The sequence below is a fragment of the Phyllostomus discolor genome, chromosome 5, assembly GCF_004126475.2.
Source record: "Phyllostomus discolor isolate MPI-MPIP mPhyDis1 chromosome 5, mPhyDis1.pri.v3, whole genome shotgun sequence".
NCBI classification, from domain to species: Eukaryota; Metazoa; Chordata; class Mammalia; order Chiroptera; family Phyllostomidae; genus Phyllostomus; species Phyllostomus discolor.
The window spans coordinates 67,675,084-67,701,790 of NC_040907.2; the positions used below are offsets into that span (position 1 = coordinate 67,675,084).

General features: G+C 38.5%; 1 protein-coding gene across 3 annotated transcripts in view; it reads right to left on the reverse strand.

Moving 5' to 3' along the window:
* KYAT3 (kynurenine aminotransferase 3) overlaps window positions 1–26,707 on the reverse strand; it is a 77,849-nt gene that overhangs the window by 50,221 nt on the left and 921 nt on the right. For 2 of the 3 annotated variants that reach the window (XM_028512219.2, XM_036026383.1), the window contains exon 2: window positions 23,091–23,190. In XM_028512219.2, the coding sequence (XP_028368020.1) occupies window positions 23,091–23,189 (99 nt within the window). In that variant the 5' untranslated portion in view covers window position 23,190. Of the gene's footprint in view, window positions 1–23,090; window positions 23,191–24,857; window positions 24,920–26,707 lie in introns of those variants that run through there. The other variant, XM_036026382.1, reaches the window with a different exon arrangement.

Below are 26,707 nucleotides of genomic sequence, written 5' to 3' on the forward strand. Positions count from 1 at the left end.
TTTTCCCGGACTAGCACAGGGCTCGGCACATTTGCTCAATGAACAAATCAGAGGATGGATCATTAACTTCCTTCCATTTCCATTTAATGAATGAATTAAAATAAGTGATTTGTTGATAGACCACAGACAAGGCTAAAAATTCCCCAGTCTGGATAGAACAATGTGCAGGACAAAAACTCGCCACGTGACTACTGCTGGTTCTCAGGTACTCACCACACATTACTGTCAAGGCCTTCTATTCGTTGGCATTTTTAAATTTCAAAGACATTCTCTGAAAGGCATAAATATTAAAAGATGTTTAAATTTCTTTAATCAAAGTTCAAAAATGCCAGAAAATCATGGGTAACTCTTCACCCTATTGTTGACCTGGAAAAAAAAAAAAACAGCACGTAAATGTAGATGCTAGGCTTCAATAAAGAGGAATTCATCTCCTACCTACTGTGCCAAGGAATGCTTTTTCTTATAAATTTTAGATGTTTATCTTCTCACATAAGAACCAAAATATCATCCTGTTTAAAAAAAATCAATTTAAAGACCTGAAATGTACCGAAGAGATAATAATCATTAAAAAGTTTTAAAAATATCTTGAGTCTGAATGTCATTTTGTAAGATGTACTAACAGTTTCTCCTATGGTATACAGGAAGCACTCAACAAAGGCTTTTAAAACCACTTAATAAGGGGTTTCAAATAATGACAGTAATAGTAACAATAATAATAGCTAATATAATTGAGTACTAGGCATGTACCAGGCACAGTTCTATGTGTTTTTACATAATTAACTCACATAGTATTACAACTCCACATATGAGAAAATGAGGTACAGAGAAGAAAAGATCATATAACTTTACACATCTGCCTAAATTTAGAAAAGCTAGTTACATTTAAACCCAACTGGATACAGCTCAGGATTTGAACCCAGGCAGTCTGATTCGAGAACAATACTCAGGACTATTCATACCAAGACCTTCTAAAAATATTTATTAGAATACTGCCTCTTAAAAAATTGTATCTGACATTAGATAAGTTCTACTTAACATTAAGTAGAACTAGGGAACATCACAGAAAAATACTCAAGGTCAAAATTATAGTACAGCATACAATTTTTTAGATTTTTAGATTCTAGAATTAAGTTTATATTATCTCGCAAAAGGATTGAATTAGCTTTGAGTTCACGTTAACAAGCTGCTGGAAATAAAAAATATGATTGGCAGTGTATTTGTAAAGATTACCCTAATAGAATATTAGAGTAATTTTAATTGAATTTGTGGGGAAGATAATGATAATGGTTATTAAATAGATCATTGTTCTCATTCTATTCCCAATAATGAAGCCAAGAAAAATACCTTTTTACTCTCATGTTTTTAATCTTTGAAGCTCCACTGAAGTAAATCACATGCAAATTCTCCAGAGGTTAATGTGCCTTCCAGAACAGCATTATGATTAAGTACCCACTGGAACATGATGCTATTCTAGAGACTATAATTATAAAACTAAAATGTCCCAGAATGATAGATAGAAAAAGACAGTTTAACAACTGTCCTTTGCCATCTCTAAAAAATGTTTAAAACTTAATGATTCACTCAGTACGTGACTATAACACAAAGTACAGATTCATATTAAAAAGTAAGCACTGTCTGCAGCAGATAATTTTGACATAAAGTCTAATTTTACTTCAACTATTTAGATAATTGAGGGCAAACCTTCTCAGAGTTAATTTTCTTTAGAATGTGTGGCGAGAACAGCCTCCTCTCGCTACTCTCCCTACGTCCACCCCTTCCAACTCTGTGCCTCAACTATTGCCATAGTTCAAATATTCCCTGTTCTCTCTCACTTCCATAGATCCACATGTGATCACTCATATACCCAAACTGCTCTTTCCATGCCAATGTTTCTCCACATTTTTCATCAGTGCTCCCCACCCAAGGAGACAATTTAGATGTTTGTTCTAACCATCTCCCCTACTTCCTCACTGAGTATTAAGGAATACAATTTTGTCACATAGAGTTGAACTCTGCATGGTCACAACATTGTAATAGCTAATATTTATTTCACCTGTCAGGCACCAATTTTCTCTCCCTTTGGGGCAATAATATCCCTGTGGAGAATATATGCTCTATACTCAGTCTAATCCCTGGCCCCCACTACCCCATCCCTGTACTTAGCCAACAACTCCTATTCCACCTGCCACCTTCACTTCCCAAATTAGACTTCTTTCCTCCAGAAAGTCTTCTCTGACACCCCAAGTCAAGGTTAGGCACTCCTACTATTAAATGGAGTACTTCCCAGGATCTACTACATAACACTGTAACTTTTCTGCTTGTCTGTATCATTTCTTAGACTGTAAGTTCTATGAGAACTATTGCTAGATTGTTCACTGATGGGGGTATGTATTAATCAGGTTTCTCTAGAGAAACAGAATCAACAGGTCTGTCTGGAAAAAGTTCAACCACTGATAATATAACGAGAACAGTTTGTGCAACATCGATGTAACCTGGCAGCCAAGGAGAGTGGACTGGAATGTGCATGTGTGAACAATGACAACTTCACTGTACTACTCAATGGGAGTGGTATTTGCTGTTGAGTGAGCATGTGTACTGTGTGGCCATCACATTCAAAATGACTGAGTGAGTAGAGCAATGAGTCTGCATCAAATTTGGCATTAAGCTTGAACATTCTTCTGTGGAAACTATTTGGATGATTGCAGAAGGCCACAGCTGTGAGCAACTGTTGATTGGCAGCTTCATCACAACATGCACACACATGCATCACGTCTTGTGCAGTTTTTTGGCAAAACATCAAATCACCCAGGTGACTCAGCCCTCCACAGCCAAGATTTGGCATCCTGCAACTTCTGGCTTTTCCCAAAACTAAAATCACCTTTGAAAGGAAGTGATTTCAGACCATGATGAGATTCAGGAAAATATGCTGGGGCAGCTGATGGTGATTGGGAGAACTGTGTGAGGTCCCAAAGTGCCTACTTCGGAGGGGACTGAGACATTACTGTCCTATATACAATGCTTCTTGTATCTTGTATCTCCTTCAATAAATGTCTCTATTTTCATATTACATGGTTGGATATCTTCTGGACAAACCTATGGGTTCTGTGTCTCTAGAAAACCAATACTAAGAAATTGGTTTATGCAATTTGTGGGGATTGGCAAGTTCAAAGTCTGCCGAACAGTCTTGCAGGTTGGGGACTCAAGGAGGAGTTGAGGCTGCAGCTTGAGTCTGAAGGGTAACTGCAGGTAGAATTCCTTCTTCCTGGGGGGTGGAGGAGCAGACCTCAGTGTTTTGTGTCTTAAGGCCTTCAACTGATTGGATCAGGCCCACCACATTATGGAAGGTAATCTGCTTTACTTAAAGTCTGCTGATTTAAATGTTAATTTCCTCTGAAAAATACCTTCACAGAGACATATAACTGGTGTTTGAACAAATTTCTGGGTGTTGTGGCCTAGCTAATTTGACACATAAAATTAACTATTACAGTGCCATCATAGTACTATGCCTGCCACATAGCATTTTCAACAAGTATCTAATAAATGAACGAAAAACCCATGCATTAGGAGTGAGCTTATGGTGTTCCTTAGCTTCAGTTAGGTACTTAGAGTGTCAGTTAGTTTAAGTTAATTCATGTTTCAGTAACAAAGGACCCCAAGGTTGTGGTGGCTTAAGACCATAAAGATTTATTTCTTTTTCATGTACACATACACGAAGGTCACTGCTGCTCTGTTCCATGTCACTGTCACTCTGAGCACAGGTTGATGAAATGCCTCTATCTGCAGTACGCGTTTGATAGCAGAGGGGAATAAAATTCTTACATTCTGCTCAGAGTACACACATTACTTCTACTCACATTTTATGGCCAAAGCAATTTCATGACTAACCCTGACACACATGGCAGAAATGAAGTCTGGAGTTATCATGAGATTGGTAGTTGTGGTGGATTAAATTGTATCTCCGCAAAATTCATATTTAATGGCTTAACACCAGTATATTAGTACGTGACTCATTGGACATAGGTTCGTTGCAGTTGTTATAAACTGAGTCATTAGGGTAGACCCTAACCCAGTGTGACTGATGTCCTCCAGAAAGGGGAGATTTGGAGACTGACTGGCACACAGGGACAGTGCCCCATGAAGGTGAAGGTGGGGAGCGAGGTGATGCTTCTACAAGTCACGTGACACCAAAGATTGCCAGCAAACCACCAGAAGCAAGTGGAGAGGCAAAGAACAGAGTCTTCTTTACATTCCTCAGAAAGAGCCAACTCTGCCCAACACCTTGATCTTGGACGTCTAGCCTCCAAAGCAGTGAGTTAAAAAATTTCTGTTGTTTAAGCCACTTAGTCTGAGATGCTTTGTTAAGGAAGCCTGATGAAGCTAATACAGTGGTAAAAATGTGTAAGACACCCCACAATGTCAAAGACATCAAGATCTACCAGTAGGTGCAAACACAGCCTAAGAATTACTTTCCAGAGTAAATCCAATATTAGGAAATTAAACCTGGAATCCTGTGGGGAATTAATTACAAGCCCCAGCTATATGATAGAATATCCACAAGGCCTGTATAATTTATGGACTAGATAATTCCATGAAGTGGATTCTGTTCCCAGACTAATACCTGGCATATACATACAGTTCTGCCATGTTATAAATACAAAGTGCCAGTGAAACAACAAGCATTTTTGGTGTGTGTGTGGGGGGGGGGGTGGGCTGAAACTCGCAGTTCTGTAAAATCAGCACTAGATGCCAATCTTGGCAGATGTGAGGAAACCTTGTTGTTACCAAGTCTTTAACTGTTCACTGCAATGGTGCTGGAACGAGGAAGCTTGGAATGAAGAAAAAATATTACCTATTCTTTATGACCTGAGCACACTAGAGTTTACCTTATGTATATTTTGAGGGCTCTGCCTGTAAAACCTGATGCATTCAGGTAAAATAGAACAGGTGTATGAAGTCTTCTCAAATGGCAGGTTGAAGTTGGGGAAATCAAGGCTGTCCATATCCAGGAAGAAGGAGCCATGAGTCAAGTATAAGAAAGACAGAATGCAAGAAAAGTCCAGAAACAGAAATAACACAGCTAATGGTTAGTGAGTGACGGTAGTAATAGGAGTGAGGCCGGAGCAGAAAGTGAGCACCCATGTCATGGGTACCACTTATATGTGGCGCCTGCTGCTGGTGTAGACAAAACATCTATTATCTTTTAGTTCTAAGAATTAAGTATTTATAGTTGTAATCACTTATTTTTAAATATTTTGTCCTGTTTCTCTTAAAAGTATCATAAATACTTTATGAATTTTCTTAGTCATAAAATTTTCACTGTTATTGGTAGGTAGTATTTCAGATTGACCATGTACTGCACTTGCCCTTCATTCTCCTGTGTTGGGGCATTTGTTTCTTCCCAGAGTTTTGCAATTGCAGGTCGTGTGTATCTACTGTGCATTTAATTACACGGTGCCTGCTCTGTCCCTTTGTTCTACAGTTTGATGTGGACAGGGAATGCCCTGTTGTAACACAAGTATCTAATTACCACAAGAAAGATGACACAGATGTTCAATATTATAGTCCATCTAGTTCAATCTAAATTAACCAAACATGATAACTTTTGACTTACTTCTATGCAATTTTATATTAATATATAATGTAAGACACATATATGTTCTTAGCCATAAATTTTCATTTTTAATGGTAGGTAATATTTCAGGTTCATCATGTATCTCATATATATGTGTGTGTGCGCGTGTGGTGTGAGTATATGTATATACACATAATCAAACTTGATACAGAGAGATTTTTCTCTCTCTCTCCTTTCATTCCTCAGCACTGATACGACTTCCTAAAGTCTGTTGCTTAATACAGATCTATTAAAAAAACAACTTTGTGCCTCTTCCCCTTTGCAAGGTAATTATTGATACATTACCAGTTTGAAAGTCTGCTAGAAATCTGACAGCTCACCAACCTGACTGAAAAGAAACTGTTATACTCTCTCCTAGCTTTGAGGGTGAGAAAACAGACATGTGTATACATGCCTTTGAAGCTCCACAGCAATATTAATCAGATCTCTTAGTTGCACAGAGACAAAAACTCAATCTGATAACAGTTTACAAGGACAAAGAGGAATCTACTGGATAGTTCACGCAACCACGAGAAAGCGTCAAAGCCAGGTTCAAGGGTAACTGAACCAGAAGCGAACCTCACCAGGGCTGTGCTTCATCTATGTGTCTACCCAGTGTCAGTCTGTTGCTTTTCTGCACATGAGCTTGACCAGTTACACCTCCCAATTTCACCGCCATAGAGGTCCCCAGAGTGGCTTTTTCTGGCCACCCAACTCCCTTCTCCCTAGTACCATCATGAGTTTTCACATTCTTCTCCACTTAATTATTCTTATGACACTCACTACTATTTCATATTATTATTTTACCTGTTAATTATGTCTCTCTCACTAAAGTGAAAAACTCAGAAAACAAGGACTTATCTTGTTCAGTGCTATGTCTCTAGTACCTAAAATGGTATAAGGCTGGTAATACGTTCAAAAGCACTTTGTAAACACATGAAGGAAAGCAATCCTCATTTTGAATGACGTCAGTGGCACACTGGCTCTAATCCATCATGTGCAGTGCTTCAGAGTATGTACTTGAAACACAAATCAGGGGATGCTCCTATCTTGCTCTAAAATCTTCAGTGGCTCTCCTTAATCTATGGAAGGTAATTCAAATTTCAACCTGGTATTTAAGGCCCCTTAATTTATTTCCAGCCTTCACTCCCACCATGCCATCCGTTCCCTCAAATACGGTGATTTAATAGTTTAGGACTGCTTGCTATTTTCTCAATGCATTCAGCATATTTCTGTTCCCATGCTTTTATTCAAGTTATTTCCTTGTTTGATATGATCTTCTCCACGATCCCCACTGTGGCAGGCTCAGAAATGACTTCCCCAAAGCTACCACATCCTAGTCCCCAGAACCTGTGAATGGCAACATATATATCATTATAGCCTTGCAGATATGACTACAGATCTTGAGATAGGGAGATAGTTTTGAACTATCCAGATGGGCCCTAAATTTACTCACGGGGATACTTACAAGAGGGAGATTAAGCACACAGAGGAGAAAGACATGTGAGGATGGAGCAGAGAGAGATTTAAAGATGCTGGCCACGAAGACGGGAGTGAGGTGGCCTTATGCCAAGGAATATCGGCAGCCACCAGAGGCTGGGAAAGACAAGGAACAAATTCTCCCCTAGAACCTCAGGAGGAAATGTGGTCCTACTGATACCTTGATGTTGACCGAGTGATGCCAATTCTGGATTCGGCCCTTCAGAGCTGTGAAGGAATAGATTTTTGTTTGTAGTAAAACATCAAGTTGGTAGTAATTTGTTACAGCAGCCACAGGAAAGTAATACATCTACCTGTGTAATATTTAAACACAATCTACCTGACAGGATATAACTTAGACTGGATTTCTAAGAAATGTTTTCAGATACCCTCTTATGATTAACCATTTCTTTCCCTATTCTCCCCCTAGACCTCTCTTCTTTGGACAATTTCTATGGTATATGTATCCATGTCTTTTCTAAATTTTTCTCTTAGAACCTGAACTTTGTCTCATTCCTTATAGCTTACATATTGCCTAGAAAAAAAGTATATGTACATCTCTGGGTCCATCTACATCTTTATATCAGTATATTATGTTCTCAGTAAAATATATATATATTGCGTTAACAATAATTTTGCTTAGGGAGATACTTTGTATTTGTAAAGACATTAACAGTATGGCTCAAAAAATTACTACTAAATGCTGCCAAAATACATTTCTTTTTCAGTAAATTAGAGATAAAAATAGTATTTACAATATAGGACAGTTACACAAGGTAAATGCTCAAAGAGTGCTTATTGTTTGACTTTAAAGACCTATACAATCTGATATGACATACAGAAAACCAGAAAAAGCCACTCCAAAATATGCTACTTTGACAGGAGGGTCAGTTTGAGTTGAAGGCAACTGAGAAGAAATAGACGTACAAAAAAAACCGCTCTGCTCTTACCCCCTCTACCAGACGGACAGGACGTCCCTGTTGAGACAGTGCTGGAGCACCAGAGGAGTCTACATAACAGACAGCCCTCATCTTCCATTCCGAAGCCCCTTTTCCTTTGCTTTGTCACTTCTCTACAAATGTATTGTTCTTTGTCAGAATGCCACTAACCATCCCTTTGAGTTACTCGTCACTGAGTTTCTGCTGTGTGTATGCACCCAGGCACATGTTAATAGTATATAATAGGGGTAAAACCGTTTTTACTCTTGTTAATCTGACTTTTGTCAGTCTAATTTGCAGGGCCTCAGCCAGAAAAACCCAGGAGGGTGGAGGTAAAAGTTGTATTTGTTCCTCCCCTACAATATCATTCAGTGGCTCAAATATCTCTTAAATAGTGAGCCACAGACCAGGAGAAAGTATTTACAACACCCCCACCTTACAAAAGATTTATTTAGAATATACTCGTAGAAAGATCTTTTACAACTCAATGAGGCAAACAATCCAGTTCCAAATGGGCAAAACACCTGACAGCCACTGCCCAGACCAGGAATGGCCAAGAGGCACATGGAAGATGCCCAACGTCATCAGTCATCAGGGAGATGCAAATTAAAGCCACAATGAGGTACCACTAGAAACCCATCAGAATGGCTAAATTATGGATACTGAGTGTTGGCAAGGACAGGGGGCAGCTGGAACTCTTATACATTTCTAATGGGAGTGTAAACTGGTAAAACCACCTTGGAAAACTGCTTAACAGTTACTTGAAAATTAAACGTAGATCTACCATACAACCCAACTGTTCCTCCATTAGGTATTTACCCAAGAGAAATGAACACCCATGTCCACACAGTGGCTTGTCCAGAAGTATTCATAACAGCTTTATTCACAGTAGTCCGAAACTGGAAGTAATTCGAAAGTCCATCAACAGATGAATGGATAAATAAATTAGTATATCCATACAAACAAAAGGAAGGAATTACTGATACATCAAAACATGGATGAATTTAAAAAGCATTATGCAAGTGAAAAAAACCATAAACAAGAGGAGATACTACATGACCCTATTTATATAATTTTTTTAAAAGCAAACTAATCCATGGTGATGAAGAGTAAATAAACTGAGTGAAGGATGGACTGCAAAGGGACCTGATAAACTTTTAAAGGTGATGGGAAAGTTCTGCAGGTTGACCGTAGTGGTGGACTCATGGTGTAATCACTGAGTGTTATACTCTGAACGGATATAGTTTACTGTTTCTTGATAAAGCTGATATTAAAAAACTGCCAGGAGGATCCAAGATGGCAGAAGAGTAGGTGGAAGTTACATTTCCTTCCTCCCAGGACCAAACTGGAATTACAACTAAAATATAGAGCAATCAATTTGAATAACCAACTAAAGACTAGCTGAAGCGAGGTTTTATAACCAAGGATTTATAGAAGCCACCACACTGAGACTGGTAGGAAGGGTGGAGATACAAAAAGGGCTGGCCCCACTCCCACGGGTGGTAGCAGAGACTCTGGAGGGATAGCTTAGCTGCAAAGATTCCTGCTAAGTAGCATGGGGTTTCAGCCCTACACCAGGCTCCCCAATCCAGAGCACTGAAGCTGGGAACAGGTGCACCCACATAACATCTGGCTGTGAAAATCAGTGGGGATTCTGTCTGCCAGGGAGAGACAGGAAATCTGCTAGAGACACAGGTACCCTCCTAAAGGGCCAGAGCACAAAATCTCATTTGCAGCCACTCATCATGGGCTCCAGTGGAGGAAAGGCAGGGTAGACTAGAGTCGTGTGAGGACAGACCAGGGTTTGTGGCTCTGGGGAGAGTCCTGGGGGCACAGCCACTGAGACCTCTACCCTGAGTCACATTGCTGCACCACACATGCCATATTTCTTGGGTGGAGCAATCTCTTCCTTAAACTATCAGCCTGGGGGAATGCAATAGTTCCACCCCCTGAACTCCCTGTCACCCCACACTGCAGAGTTCACACCCTGCTGAGGAGTCAGCTGCCTAGGCAGGGGTAAAGAGATCCTGGCAGACTCAAGGATGTCAGTGGCTGAGTTGTGTGGATCTCAGACAGGGGCCATTCCTCCCTCCTTTCCCCAAGCCTGACAGCACTCCCCCTCAAAGGAGATCCAGTATCCCCACCCTCCCAACCAAGTGGCCCCAAGCTGCTGAGCTCAGGCTTCTGGCAGAAGCTGGGATAGACTGAGCTGTGTGGCTCTAGGATGAGGGCCATTTTCCCCTCACTCGCTTGACTGGTACAGAGCCCTCCTGCCTCATGGCCAAATTTTGGTCTGTTTCAGCCTGATAAACTCTGCTAGCCTCACCCTGATTACTCCTGGAGACCGTGCACAACAATAGTGGTATACGAGCACCCAGTGGGTGGCAGCTAAACTTAGTATACCTTGGGATATTTGCCTAGTAACCTCAAACACAGCACTGGCATCAAGTTTGAACCTGTATAGATCTGGTGAACACTGCTCACTCCTACCTGGTGACTCACTAAGAGTACACCTCATGCAACTAGAGTACTGCCAGAGGCTCTTCAATGACTGAGCCTAACAGGCAGCCAGCAGACAGAGGTAGGCAGAAGCAAATCTTAGGGTTCCTTGAAAGTTTTGCTGATCTGCCCCTAGGGCAGTTGCTAGTAAAACCTATCCTTGGTGTGCAGCTTGATCTTTGCTGGGACACCTCAAGCCCAGTAGACAGCTACAAACTGTGAACCACTTTGTAGCTCCAAACAGGTTGTCCAGTGCCAGTCACAGGCAGTGTCTGACACTGGCCTTCACAAGAGTCCCTTCCAAGAGGACCCAGAACAAACACATCCAGTGGCCAGCTTCAGACACCATCAGAGCAGAATCAAATTAGCTTCACAAGCAGCATAGCCAAAGGAAGGTCTCAGTAAACACCAGACCCAGCTGAGGCAAATTCTGCTCCACGTGGTCAGCACCTGCACAGCAGCTCACACTGTGTGGTTGGGGTTGATCCTTATAGTCACACAAGGGAAATTCCTGGAGTACCCAACACAGATGATCAAGGAGATTGCACCACTGGGTCCCACAAAACACCTCCTACATAAGGCTACCCTACCAAGACTGGGAATCATAGTAGATCTACCTAATATATGGAAATAAACACAAAGAGGCAGCCAAAATGGAGAGATAAAGAAACACACCCCACACAACAGAACCAGAGGAATCTCCAGAAAAAAGAGCTGAATGAAATGGAGGCAAAGTTTACCAGATAGACACTTCAAAAGAAAGGATGCTCAAGGAACTTAGTGGGAACTACAAGGAACTTAGTAAGAACTACAGCTTCATAATAAAAGACATAGGAACCACCTAAAAGAACCAGTCAGTGAAGAATACATTATCTGAAATGATGACTGCACTAGAAGGAATAAACAATAGGGTGGATGAAGCAGAGGACTGAACCAGCAATTTGGAAGACATGGTAGCAGAACACAGCCAATCAGAACAGCAAAAAGGAAAGGTAATTTTAACAAATGAGGATAGTCTAAAGGACTCTGGGGACAACATAAAGTGTACCAACATCCACATCATAGGGTTCCATAAGGAGAAGAACAAAGGATCAAGAAATGGTGAGTGAGAACCTCCCTAACCTGGTGAAGGAAAATGACACACAAATCTTGCAAGTGCAGAGAGTCCCAAACAAGACAAACCAACAGAGGCCTACATCAAGACACATCATAATTAAAAGGTCAAAAGATAAAGACAGAATTCTAAAAGAAAGAGAAAGACAGTTACTTACAAGGGAGCTCCCATAAGGCTGCCAGTTGATTTCTCAACAGAACCATTTTAGGCCACAGAGAACTGGTAAGAAAAATTCTGAGTGATGAAAAGCAAGAATCTACAACCAAGACTACTCAGCATGGTTATCAATTAAAATTGAAGAAGAAATTAAGAGTTTCCCAGACAAGCAAAAGCTAAAGGAATTTGTTACCACCAAACCAGTATTACAAGAAAGTTTAAAGGGCATTCTTTAAGAAGAAGAAAAAAGAAAACAATACAAAGGAACATAGTTAAAAGAATAAAATGGCAAAAAATACCTACCTACCAATAATCACTTTAAATGGAAATGGTTTAAATAATTTAATCAAAAGACATAGGGTAGCTGAATGGATTAAAAAAGATGCACATGTAGGCTCTCTACATGAGACTGATCTTGGAACAAAAGATATGCACAGACTGTAAGTAAAGGAATAGAAAAAGACATTTAATGCAAATGGAAAGGAAAGAAAAAGCTGGAGAAGCAATATTTATATCAGACAAACCTTTAATACAAAGGCTATAGTAAGAGACAAAGAAGGACATGGCATAATGATAAAGGGAACAATCCAACAAGAGGATATAACACTTGCAACCATTTATGCACTCAACACAGGAACACCTAAATCTATAAAAATTCTTGATGGACATAAAGGGACAGATCAACAGTAATACAGTCATAGTAGGGGAATTTAACATCTCATTGACATGAATGGATAGATCTTGCAGACAGAAAATCAATAAGGAAACAACAATCTTAAATGATATACTAGATCAGATGGATTTAATTGATATATTCAGATCATTTCACACCAAAGCAGAATATAAACTGTTTTCAAGTGCACATGGATAGACCATATGTTATGACACAAAATAAGTCTCAATAAATTTAAAATGATTGAAATCACATCAAGCATCTTCTCTGACCACAATGGCATGAAACTAGAAATCAATCATAATAAAAAAAAACTGAAAACATACAAAGATATGGAAGCTAAATAATGTTATTAAACAATGAATGGGTTAACAACAATATCAAGAAAGAAATCAAAAGATATGTTTGAAGCAAATGAAAATAAGAACACAACAACACAAAGATCTATGGAACATGGTGAAGGTGGTCCTGAAAAGGAAATTCATAGTATTACAGACCTACCTCAAGAAACAAGAAAAATATCAAATAAACAATCTAACTTTATATTTAAAGGAACTAGAAAAGAGAACAATGAACAAAGCCCAAAGTTAGTAGAAGAAAGGACATAAAAAATGTCAGAGAAGAAATAAACAAAATAGAGTCTAAAAAAATACAAAAAGTCAACAAAACCAAGAACTTGTTCTTTGAAAAGATAAACAAGATTGAGAAACCTTTAACTAGACTCACAAGAAAAAGAGAGGACTCACATAAATAAAATCAGAAATGAAAAAGGAGAAGTAACAACTGACACCAAAGAAATAGAAAGGACTGTAAGAAAATACTACAAACAAATATATGCCAACAAACTGGACAATCTGGAAGAAATGGACAAATTCCTAGGAACATATAATCTTCTAAAACTAAATTAGGAAGAAGCAGAAAATTTGAATAGACAGATTACAATTACTGAAATTGAAGCATTAATCAAAAAACTTCAAACAAACAAAATTCCTGGGCCAAATGACTTAACAGGAGAATTTTACCAAACATTCAAAGAAGAAATAAAATCTATCCTTCTCAAACTATTCCAAAAAATTCAAGAGGAGAGAAGACTCTTAAGCTCACTTTATGAGGCCAGCATTATCCTAATTCCAAAAAACAGATACGGATACTATAAATAAAGAAAATTGTAGGCCAATGTCCTTGATGAACATAGATGCTAAAATCCTCAACAAAATATTAACAACACATTAAAAATATCATACACCACGATCAAGTGAGATTTACTTCTGGGTAGCAAAGTTGGTACAATATCCACAAATCCATCATTGTGATACACTACATAAACAAAATGAAGGTAAAAACCACATGATCATATCAATTAGACGCAGAAAATGTACTTTATGAAGTCCAGCACCCATTTATGATAAAAACTCTCAGCAAAGTGGGAATAGAAGAAACATACCTTAAAGTAATAAAGGCCATATATGACATAGCCACTGCAAGCAACATACTCAATGAGCAAAAACTAAAAGCATGTCCCTTAAGATCAGGAACAAGACAGGGATGTCTGCTTTTACCTCTCTTATTCAGCATAGTTATAGAAGTCCTAGCCACAGGTAAGAAGAAATGAAAGGCATCCAGATGGGAAAGGAAGAAGTAGAACTGTCATTATTTGCTGATGACTTTTACTGTAAATAGAAAACCCTAAAGACCCCATCAAAAAACAAATAGTACAGGAACAAATGTAAAGGACACATGGACAAAAACTAGGGGGGTAGAAATGGGAGGAAAGTGGGGAGGGATGGGTGGGTGGGCTGGGATGGGAGTCAAGGACAGAAAACTGTACTTGAACAATGATTAAAATAAAAAAAAAATAGAACCGATAAATAAATTCAGTAAAATAGCAGCATACAAAATAAATATCCAGAAATCAGTTGCATTTCTATACACCAAAAATGGCCTATGAAAAAGGGAAACTAAGAAAACAATCCCATTTACAATTGCTTAAAAATATTTTTCAGGAATGAATTTAACCACAGATGTAAAACACTTGTACTCAGAAAATTATAAGACCTTGAAGAGAGAAAATGAATATACAAATAAGTGGAGGCATATACTATGGTATGGATACAAAGAATTAATGTCATTAAAATATTTATATTACTCAAAGCAATCTATAGATTCAATGTATTTCTATCAAAATACCAATGGTGTATTTCACAGAACTAGAACAAATATTCCAATAATTTATATGGAACCACAAAAGACCCCAAATAACCATAGAAATCTTGAGAAAAAGAACGAAGTTGGAAGAATCATGCTATCTGATATCAAACTATACTACAAGGCCATTAGCAATTAAAATGTCATGGTACTGGCATAAAACAGACACATAGATCAATGGAACAGAATAGAGAGACCAGAAATAAACCCATGTCTTTATGGTCAATTAACATTTGACAAAGGAGGCCAAAACATACAATAGAATAAAGATAGTCAATTCAATAAATGAGACTGAGATAATTGAACATATATATTAGCTATCTATACATGTGCTATGTGACTGAAACTAGACCACCTTCTTATACCACACACAAAAATAAACTCAAAATGGATTATAGACTTAAATGTTAGACTCGAAACCATAAAAATCCTAGGAGAAAACATAGGCAGTAAAATCTCAGACAATTCTGGTAGCCGTATATACATATATTTTATTTATATTATATTATATTATATTATATATAAGTATGTGTAATATTATATATATATTTTGATATATCTCCTTGGGCAAGGGAAACAAAAGAAAAAATAAACATATGGGACTACATCAAACTAAAAAGTTTTTGTACAGCAAAGGAAACCATCAGCAAAATTAAAAGAAAACCCATTGAATGAGAGAACATATTCACCAATGGTGTATATGTTCTCTAATAAGGGGTTAATATCCAAAATTTATAAAGAACTTATAAAACTCAACACCAAAAAATCAAACAATCCACTTAAACAATGGGCAAAGAACCTGAACATACTTCTCCGAAGAGGACATACAGATGGTAAATAGACACGAAAAGATGCCGAACATCACTAATCATCAGAGAGATGCAAATTAAAACCATAATAAGGTATCACCTCACACCTGCCAGAATGGCTACCATCAGTAAATCAACAAATAAGTGTTGGAGAGGATGTGGAGAAAAGGGAAACCTCGTGCACTGTTGGTGGGAATGCAGACTGGTGCAGCCACTGTGGAAAACAGTATGGAATTTCCTCAAAAAATTAAAAATGAAACTGCCTTATGACCCAATGAATCCACTTCTGGGACTATATTTGAAGAAGCCCAAAACACTGATTTGAAAGCATATGTGCACCCCTATGTTCTCTGCAGTATTATTTATACTGCAGTGAACATAGCCAAGATTTGGAAGCATCCCAAATGCTCATCATATACGAGTGGGTAAAAAAGCTGTGGTACATTTATGCAGTGGAATACTACTCAGCCATAAAAGACGAAAACTTACCTTTTGTGACAGTATGGATGGTCCTGGAGGGTATTATGCTATGTGAAATAAGCCAGGCAGAGAAAGACAAATATGATAGGATTTCACTTATATGTGGAATCTAATAAAAAAAATAAACTAACAAAAAATAGAAACAGACTCATAGATATAGAGAACAGACTGACAACTGTCAGAAGTAAGGGGGCTGGAGGGCTGGGTAAGTAAGGTGAAGGGATTAAGCAAAAAAAAAACCCCAAAAAAACAAAAAACAAGAAAAAACAGAGTTTATAGTATGGCGACTACCAGAGGGAAAGGGGGATGGGGGGATGTAGGAAAGGTAAAGGCGGGGATAATGGTGATGGAAGGAGACTTGACTGGGGGTGGTGAACACACGATACAATATACAGATGACGATGATAGAATTGTACATCAGAAACCTATTTAATTCTATTAACCAATGTTACCCCAGTAAATTCAAAATAAAATAAAAATAAAATAAAATAAATAAAATTAAATAAAATAAAATTGCATTAAAAGCTGCCAGGGTAGTTTCTTATAAAAATTAAAGACACTTTTAAATACAACCCAGCAATCACTCTCCTTGGTATTTATCCAAAGGAGTGGAAAGATCAAGTTCATATAAAATCCCACCCACAAATGTTTATAGCAGCTTCATTCATAAATGCTGAAACTTGGAAGTAACCAAGATATCTTTTAGTACATTAATGGATAAACAAAATGTGCAATATTCAGACAAGGAATGCCATTTGTGCTAAAAAGAAATAAACTACCAAGCAAAAAACATACCTGGAGAAATCTTAAAGGCAAAATCATGGAGATAGTAAAAAGTGGTTTCAAGGGCTTGAGGATGGGAAGGAGAAGAAATAAAAAAGCAGAAGACAGGATTTTTTAGGGCACAGAAAGTATTTCTGTATGATACTAAAAAGATGGATTCATGTCATTGTACACTTGTCAAAATCCATGGAATGTATAATACCAAGTGTGAACTCTAGTGTAAATTATGGACATTAGGGGACAAGAATGTGTCAATGTAGCTTCATTGACTCATACCACCGTGGTGGCAGATACTGGTAACGGGGGAGGCTATGCATGTAGGGATTCAGTGGGGGGATACAAGAACTTTAGATTTTGCTCTGAACCTAAAATGCTTTAAAAAATGTTCTATTAAATGTAAAAAAAAAATTAAGAGTAGCCAGGGTATCCTGAAATCATGTGTTCTTTCTCCATTTGGACAAAATGCTCCTCAAATAAGCTGCCTAATAGAATTCACTCAGATTTTGGATGTTTTCCAAGGTAGGAAAACACATTCAAAAAAGACAAATTACACTCAAGGTTCCTGTAAAGGTGGAAGAACTGAAAACTGATATGGAAATGCAAAGTAGGGGCAGTTGACTTAAGGCACACAAGGGGAACCCCCATTAAAATGAACTCAAAGACACGCACATTTAACTGGGACTTGTAAGCAACATATACTTAGGTGTTTTATTTTACAATTACTTGTGCTTGATATGTTGTAGCTCTTTGATATTTGTTGACTAAGCAAGTGAAAGTGAAAGAATTTAGATTCCCTCAAAGTGATAATATATTGTAGAAAAAATTGTACTTTAATGGAAAATATGCAGGGGATGTGGTACAGCCTCACAAATCTGATTCTAGTAGGGCTAGAATTGGGCTTTGAGATATTTTGCATCATGTAAACTGAAGGTAATAGGTAGGTATGCAAACTCTGGTCCAAGAGTTTTGATTGACCTCCCTCTAATCTGCGGAAAAGTGGTTTTGACTTCATTTGCAATGCAATTCCTCTTCTACATAAAAATTTGTGCTTTTGACTTTTCCTTTGAACTGGTTATAACTTCTGCTTCATTCTCTCTCATTACATAAATAAAAGTCTTTAGTACATGTTCATTTTTATACTTGTATGAGTTATAGTTTTGCCTTTTTTCTGCAAATTGCCTTTCAATAATACCTTTAGACAAGCAAGCTAGTAGGAAATGAGGGTTTCTCTAAACCTGACAGCCGACAGAGCAGGTGAGTACATAGCTGGAGTACCAGGAACTGAGTGAAAGAAGGCAGCATTTGCCACTCCCCAAGATGTCTTTGGGATATTGATTCAGGATATTTGTAAGAAAAGAAAGACTTAGGAAAAACCTTCCACCTTCTCTCAAACTGCTTAAAACCATTTAGATAGAGGACCTCCTCCAAAAAGGGAGATATAATAAAAAACTATAATTTAATATAAAGTAAATGTGATAGGGAGGAACCTAGCAAGGCTTTGATAAAATCCTCTCTGTATGCCACTGTTAAAAACAACCTACCAAACACTTATTTAGCAAACATTTGTTTTCCCATCTCCATGTGATAGAGTCAGGTTAAACCCATCAGGGCAATTCATGGAAATTTGGACTTGAGACTGAGACAAGTAGTTTCTGTGGGCACTCACTATCAGAAGAGATGGAAAGCTAAATCGGGGGAAGCCTGTGCACAGCTCCTCACAGCCCTGCCAAGCTCTGTGCCCTGTAATATATGCCTATGTTCTAATAAAAATTTCTAAGGTTGTTTAATGTAAAGAGCTTTCAAGCCAGATCGATCTTAGTTCAAAATTTAAACATCAAAGCTATATTAACTATGTGATACTAGGTTGGTTGTTTTGTTACTGGTGAAATGAAGAGAGTGTAACCCTTCTCTTCCTGAAGGAAAGAATTCAGTCAAGAGACAAACTATAGTGAAATAAGCAAGAATTATTTCTTGCTTATGGAAGCACACTCAGGAGAGTGAGAGCGCCCCAATCAATTACAGAACTCAGATATTTATGGGCTTTTTCTTCCTGAACTTCTTCGCTCCTGTCTCTTTAGCTCCCCCATCTAGCTTAGCTATCTATGCATGAGCTATGTGACTGAAACTGGTGACCTATAAGGCTGAACAATGTCCTAAGATTGAATCAGAGATCTGGTGACAACAAGCTCAAGTGTGGCGAAGCCTGTTTCAGCTTAACCCTGTGGAGGTCACGGTCAAAAGCTTCACAGCATAGGTCAAACATCACACACCTTCTGAAACATGTGTTATACTCAAACTGATGGCTTAAACATTATGGGTTAACATTAGTCATGTACAAATGCACAGCTAGTCATGACCTTGAACCTATGCACCTGATATATGTAATGATATTTAAAGAATTGCCTTAGGACTTGTTGATGTGCAGGAATGCATAAGGATAATCTATCCCCTTTCCCTTCCTTTGCCTGCCCCAGCTCATGCCTAACTAGCTACCTATCCTAATAACCTGACTTCTCTAAAACTCAATTTCCTCATTTGTTAAAAAGGAAAATGAATACCTACCCTGTGTAATTGCTATGATTAAATGAGTTAAATCTACAGTGGAAAAGCAAGTTCTTGGTATATACCATATGGTGCCCACTCAGAAGGTAGAAAAGATCCTCTTTGACACAAGTAGGACAAGGAACTTTATACTACAGGGTGTTAGGACAATTGTTGCATATAAACTAAATGTACAATAGATAATGACTTCATATCAAAAAAGGGCTGTGATTTCTTTGGAGAAGAAAAGGCTGAAGAAGGGAAGTTTTTGTCTTAGTTACTATAAAAACCATTTTTGTGCTTCTCTCATGGGCATGTAAATTTTAGAAGCCTTTTTTTTTAAATAGACGTTTTTAGAGCAGTTTTAGGTTTGTAGCAAAATGGAGTGTAAAGTACAGAGTCCCCATATACTCCCGGCTTCCACATACACACAGCCTCCTCCATCAACGACGGTCCCCATCAGAGTGGTACATTTATTACAACTGACAGCCAGCATGGACACCTCACCTGGTGTCCGACGTTCACATTAGGTTTCACCCCTGGCGTGTTACACACATCAGACCTTAGAGCATACGGAATAGTCTCCCTGAGAAGTCCCACTTAGGAAGGCTGTTTTGAAGACAAGTAGATAATAGGTTATTAATGGGCCACACATTGCAATCTGAATGTCTAAGCCTTAGCTGAAGACTGGTCTAACAAAGGGTGATGTTACTAGGCAGTAGGAGTTGGTGCTCCATAAGTCCTCTCATGAACAATTATTTCCTCCTTCCTTCATTCTTATCTCCCATTCGTCCACCCATCCACCCGGCTTTCTCTCTCATCTGCTAGTTTTGACTTTCTACTAGTATCTTTGGTTTTCCAGCACTGGAGGATAATGTAATCTTTCAAGTTTCTATGCCTTTAAGATTTAGGTGCTAAAACAGAGGATAGTGATTTTTATCTTGGGTTCATCTTGGTTCTTTTCTTGCTGTATAACTGCAATGCTTTTCCTTACAATTTAAAATATTATTTGTTTAAAATTACAAAAACAATACAAATGTTTTTACGAGAAGAAAGCAAATAGTCCAGATAAAGTACAGTCCATTGCCCTTCACATTTCCTTCCTCTGAGGTAACCTATATATCAAGATTTTATTGATACAAATGATGGTGTGGAAGATTTTCTTGTGAAAACAGGATCACAGTAAGTAGTCAGGCTGGTTCTGGTAAGCAGTTCTCGATTTAGATTCATCAAGACTGCCAGGCGCGCACCACCCTGGCAACCAGGGCCACGCCTGCGGGTGCGCAAAGGATTCTGGGGGTCCCAGGAGGGGCGGGGCAGGGCGCACGGAACCTCCGCTGCAGGAGGGGATGGGGCGCAAGTCTGAGGCCACAAGGTAGAGCAGGCGGTGGGTGAAGAGCCAGAGCCTGCGGGGGCGGTGGGGCTGCAAGGCCGCGTGGGCATGGGGGCTGGCGCCAGACCAAGGCCCTGTGCGCTGCACAGCGTCTCCGGGTAGCTGCAGAGGGGAGAGCCTGGCGGGGAACTGGCCTTAGGCTCACATCTCCACAGCTTCATTACGCCGGGGCCTAAAGGAGGTAGGCGGGGAGGGGAAGAGGTTCCGGCTGCAGGCCTGCGAGGAGCTGTCCACCGCCAGGTGCCGCAGCCTTCCGTGGGCTATCAGCGAAGGGAGGAAGGGGCATACGATTGTTTAAAAAACGGTTCCTTTTTTTTCGGGCCTTGCTTTTTAGGAAATACGTACTGTATAGTTTTAACATCTTAGTTTTTGCACAGATTTTTGTTCTGTTATTTTCAGCTCTTGAATCTATGTAGGAGTTGTAATAACAAATATGTAAACAGCTGTTTTGGCGGATACTTTGCTAATTAAATAAAAGGTTCCTTTTTCCACTGAACTCTGCCTCCAAAGTTTTTGCCCTGGAGGGGAGCCTTGGACCCCTGCTGGTTGAGTGTAGTAACACTACAGCGTCACTTCGCTGTTCAGTCCGCTCTGTCCTGTGTCCAAGAGCAGGAAGAACACATTTATCTGTGTGACTATTTTAACTGCAAAGGCCTTGATGAAATGTAGGGACCTTTCTGATGTGATTGTTAAAGATGAAAAGCTTTGAATTCTATCCCAGATAATCTGCAAATATGAATAAAAATATTGTCAGTGGTTGTTACCCAGGATGTACATTAGAATCACTTGGAAAATTTTTTTTTAATTTTTTAATTTATTTTATTTTTAGAGAGGGAAGGAGGGAGGGAGAGAGAGAGAGAGGGAGAGAGAGAAATACCAATGTACGGTTGCTGGGGGTTATGGCCTGCAACCCAGGAATGTACCCTGGCTGGGAATCGAACCTGGGACACTTTGGTTCCCAGCCTGCGCTCAATCCACTTAGCTACGCCAGCCAGGGCTGGAAAATTTTTTCAAAATACATTTCAGACTTACAGAACAAGATTGTCTCAGGATGGGTCCTGGGCATGGACATTCTAACTGAGCTTGACAGATAAATAATAATTCTGCACACATAGCCTTAATTTAATCCCATGCTTTTTTATCTGATCGCCCTGAGTGATAGTACCCACTCCCTCAGCTTCAGCCTCTGCATGGAGGGTTTCAACTAAGGTAGTCATGGTGCTAACAAAGATGAGAGTTAGAACCCAAGACATTTATGAGGTAGAAATAGTATTTACAAACAGAGGGAGAAGTCCATTGTTCTTACGAAAATTTCAAACTTACATAAAAGTCGAGAGATTACTATTAGCTTGAACAATATAAAACTGCCAGTATTCACCCATTTTTGACGTACAGAATGACAATTTCATGATTCAACATAATCTAAAACACTCATATACATATTAACCAGATTCAGTAGTTACCAAAATTTTGCCTTATTGGCTTCATCTTTCCCTTTTTTTTTTCCTTTTTACTTTTTATTGCTGAGTAATTTTAAAGGAAATCCTAGACTTTAAGTCACTTTACCCATATATACTTGGCATATATCCCTAAAAAAAATAAGTTTCTTATACAACTTCATTGTGATTATCACACCTAATTAACAATAATTCCTCTGTACCATCTAATACCCAGTACACATTCATACTTCTCTGTCTTTAACAATATCTTTTTACATTTTGATTGATTGAACTGAATTCCTAAACAAGGTGAACACATTGTTTTGGTGGTTTGGTTCTTAAACCTCTTTATTCCGGAGCAGTCCTTCCAAAACACCCCTCTTTTATCTCATGCCACTGACTTGAAGAAACTGGGTCATTTATTTACCCTGGGTTATGACATTGTTCCATGGTGGTAACAATGAGCTTTGTGTCCTCTTCCATGATGTTATATAGTCTGGACCTCAGTCTGCCATATTTCCTGTACTCTTGAAGTCACTGTGTGTGTACTTATAGTCAGTATATCATTTCTTGAGTATACAGAACCTATCCTTTACTGTGCCAAAGCTAGAGCTGGGTGAGTATGGTATCTTGGTTACGATACAAGCTGTGTGACCTTGGGTAAATTACCAAACTTATCTAAGCCTCTGCTTTTTCATTTATAGGATAGGAATGTAACAATAACTTGACGAGTTCTGTAAAGATAAAATGAGATACTGAATACACAATGCCCAATATTGTGCCTGATACACAGACAGGCAAACAGTTGCTCAGTGAATGTCAGTTCTCACCAATGACAAGCAGTGACTTTGGCTTATATAATGGAAATACTCCTTTCAATAAAATATTTATAAAGTATCTGAAAAGTTATACTTTCTTGACATCACAGAATATGTACAATAATTTATCTGTAAGATTAAGCAATACCTACAGCAGAAGTGGAGAGTCTGAAGATTTTTGGAGAATAAATCATCTTCAGGAATTTAGCTCTACTGCCAAGGGAGCAGAGTCTCCTCTGGGCCCAAAACATGCTACAGAATAAAAGAAAAACTTTTAAAGAGAGTGCTATTTACATTGCTATCAGACAGTGAACTGGTAAGTTTATATCAAATATATATATATAAAGTTTTGATAGTTTTTTCTCTATGATATAATTTCTTATCACTGGATCAATCTAATCATTCTAATAAAATCCTCATACAAATTTATGCATGTTATTTTAAACTAGACATCTGCAAGGATATTGTTAATTAAAAATACAGGGCTCCAACTTAGTCAAGAGCATTAAGTAAAAGTTCCATTTCTAGTACCTATAAAATCCAGAATATTTCAGTCTAAAACCTACTCAGACTTGTCTGAATAAGTTACTAGTAAAAGTACAATTTATAACAGTAAAGTTATTAAAAAAAGGTTATTTAGAAAGGATCATATCTGGTCCCTGACAAATATAAGCACATGAATGATTCTTAGGTTATTTTCTCAGATGGTACTTCCTCAACAATTCCATAACTAGCAAGTCATTTCAGGAGTTTCCAGTTGCATAACCAGCATGCATTCTAAGTTACTTCTATAGCTGTCAGGACGTCATTATCAATTATGGGGAGGGGGATCAAAGAAAAATGAAAGTCTGTTATACTGCCATGTAGAAGTGGGAGAACACTCAGCTTTCTAAAGACATTAAGCCAAACAGACACTTCTCATGAGGTTTTTTGCTCTGCAAATGTTGAATCGGGATGGCATTTCCTCCACCTCTGATCAAATTTTTATAAAAAGAGATCCTAAGAATTCAAAAGAATACTGAAGCTACCAAATGTTAAGGCTGCAGAAAGCTTTAGATATAAAAAATAATATATTGGATGTTTCTTAAAAAGAGGACTATAAAATCCTGACCATCGTGTGATTAAAATCTCAGGTTAAATAGGAGTCTCTTAGCCATTCTATATCTTAACAGTTTATTTTAATTCTCTGCAAAGCACTTTTTTTTGTGTGTTTGTGTGGCTGGCCACTCATTCATGAATTTATAAAAGTACACTACTGTATTCTCTGGTATATAGTAGGTATTTGATAAGTAAAAGTATTAAATGACTGAATGAATACATAAAATCACATAAATTAATAATGTGAATGGATATTTGTAAGTCCTGTTACAAAATATTGATTCCTTTTGCAAAGTGCAAAATTAAAATTATCCCTTCTGTTTTATGCCTTTCAGGTCAACCATCAGGTTTCTTATATCAAGATATGCTGCCCTGGAGGTGTGGCTCAGTGGACTGAGTGCTGGCCTGAGAACCAAAGGGTCACCCAGTGTGATTCCCAGTCAGGGCACATGCCTGGGTTGCGGGCCAGGTCCCCAGTAGGGGGCACATGAGAGGCAACCACACATTGATGTTTCTCTCCCTTCACCTCTCTAAAAAATAAATAAAATCCTTTAAAAAAACCATGCCTATTCTTGTGTCATTAATTGTTCTGATCAACGGTAAAATATCAACTGGGTTAGGCAGTAGAGATAGTTTTACGAAAACTTATCAAACAACAGGAGCAATCTTCATTCAATATCATGGAGTTACTTGATTTAGGACAATTTTTTTTTCAGCAAATAAACATCCAGTTATTTAAATTCAGCCTAATTTCTTTGGTATTAAGCAAAGTATAAGCAAAATATTTTCTTGCAAGTAGAGAAATGAGAGAAACCTCTTACCTTCTTGGGATAAAAATGGGAGAAACAGAACTAGGAATCAGGATACCTGGCTTCTAATCCTTAATCTATTTAAAAAAAGGATGAGGGTCTTCTGTTAGACAAGTCACTGACTCTTGTTGAGCCTCCGTTTCCCCATATTTCAAAACAGATGAATAAATGAATCCTTGGTTTGAGGGTAACCTCAGAAGGTAAGTCCCTGGCTGATCGTGCCTGAGCTCAGATTGTACCTCTAGGGAGACTTCACCCCAGGTGGTGAGCCCTGCCCTCTGGCGGCAAGGCCTCAGTACTGCTAGTCAAGCCGTGTCTCCTTCCAGAAACACCATATTCCTTTAGCTCTTGACATAGGACTACCTTTTATTTTCCTCCTACCTGCTCCCAACCTGCTACTAAATGATGGAATTCCTCAATATACAGATCTGGGCTCTCTTCTCACTAGGTAATCTCAGTGTGGAAGGAATTGTGAGGGTGTTGGGTGAAAAAATGGCTCCAAAGCCTAAGTAGGCTGATAGAGATTCAGAACCTCTGAAGCTATATTTCCTCTGCACTTTAAATAAACACATTTTAAGCAGTGCTTTTCTTTTTTTTTTTAGATTTTACTTATTTATTTATTTTTAGAGAGGGGAGGGAGAGAGAGAGAGAGGGAGGGAGAGAGAGAAACATCAATGTGCGGTTGCTAGGGGTCATGGCCTTCAACCCAGGCATGTACCCTGACTGGGAATCGAACCTGGGACACTTTGGTTCGCAGCCGTGCTCAATCCACTGAGCTCACCCAGCCAGGGCTAAGCAGCACTTTTCTAATGCAATTATCATTCCACATGTATGCTGAATAAATAAATAAATGAATAAATAAATTTGGATGGCCTTGAAAAGTGGGGGGGATCAAGAGGCATACGGCTTTGATTCTAAACAATATTTTCACTGTATTTTTTTCTAGTTTTCTCTTTTTAAAACAATGTTCTGTGAAGAAAACCAGGCAATTGTGAATCAGGGTAATCTAGAAAACCTGAATATGACATATTACACATAAGTTAAAGTCCATATTCAAATATGCATGGTCAACAGAAAATTTAACTATTATCATTGGAGTAAATTGTTTAAAATGAAGATACAGAAATTACGTGTGGCAGATTTAGGGGTGACCTGAAGCTGAGAAGGTTGGTAAATTTTGGGGGGCAGAATTAAGAGCTAAAATGTAAGCAAGGTAGTCAAAATGAATTGTGAAAAGATTAAAGCTCTGGACTTAGATCCAAATGATCAACTTATAACCAGTCTGTATATGGGAATGAGAGGTAGGAAGAGATTTAGTTTAATTTGACATAAACAAGAACATTCAGGTTACCTGAAAGCTCAAGAAAGATTTGATGTGAGGTGACTGCAGAAAAGGTTAGTGCTAAAAGTCTGACCAAAGGAAAAGATCATTTGCATTTCATGTTCTACCTGTTAGTCCACTGCTAGAACGTTTATAAGGTGCAATGACACAGCAGAGGGCATGTAGGAGGTGAACAAGGTACTGGCTGGTTTGGTGAAATGGGAACAAGACTCAAAGTCGTGTCATTGGGACAAGGGTGGAAAATATTAACTATACTTAGGTGGCACAATACTTAAGGAGACATGACCCTGAGATTGTTGAACGGGTTGTTTCTGTGAAAATGGGGTTCGTGTAATTATAAATTCTTGAGACAAGAAGTGTAGCTGGCCGGTGTGAGTTATAAGAACTGTTTTAGCACAATGTGAGATAAAGCTTTCTAATAGCTGATCTGCACCATTGGTGCCTGGTGTGGACGTGAGCAAGCACCCCAGTTCTTGCTTCAGGTACTACATGACCCGGAGGTAGAGGAATTGTTTTGTAC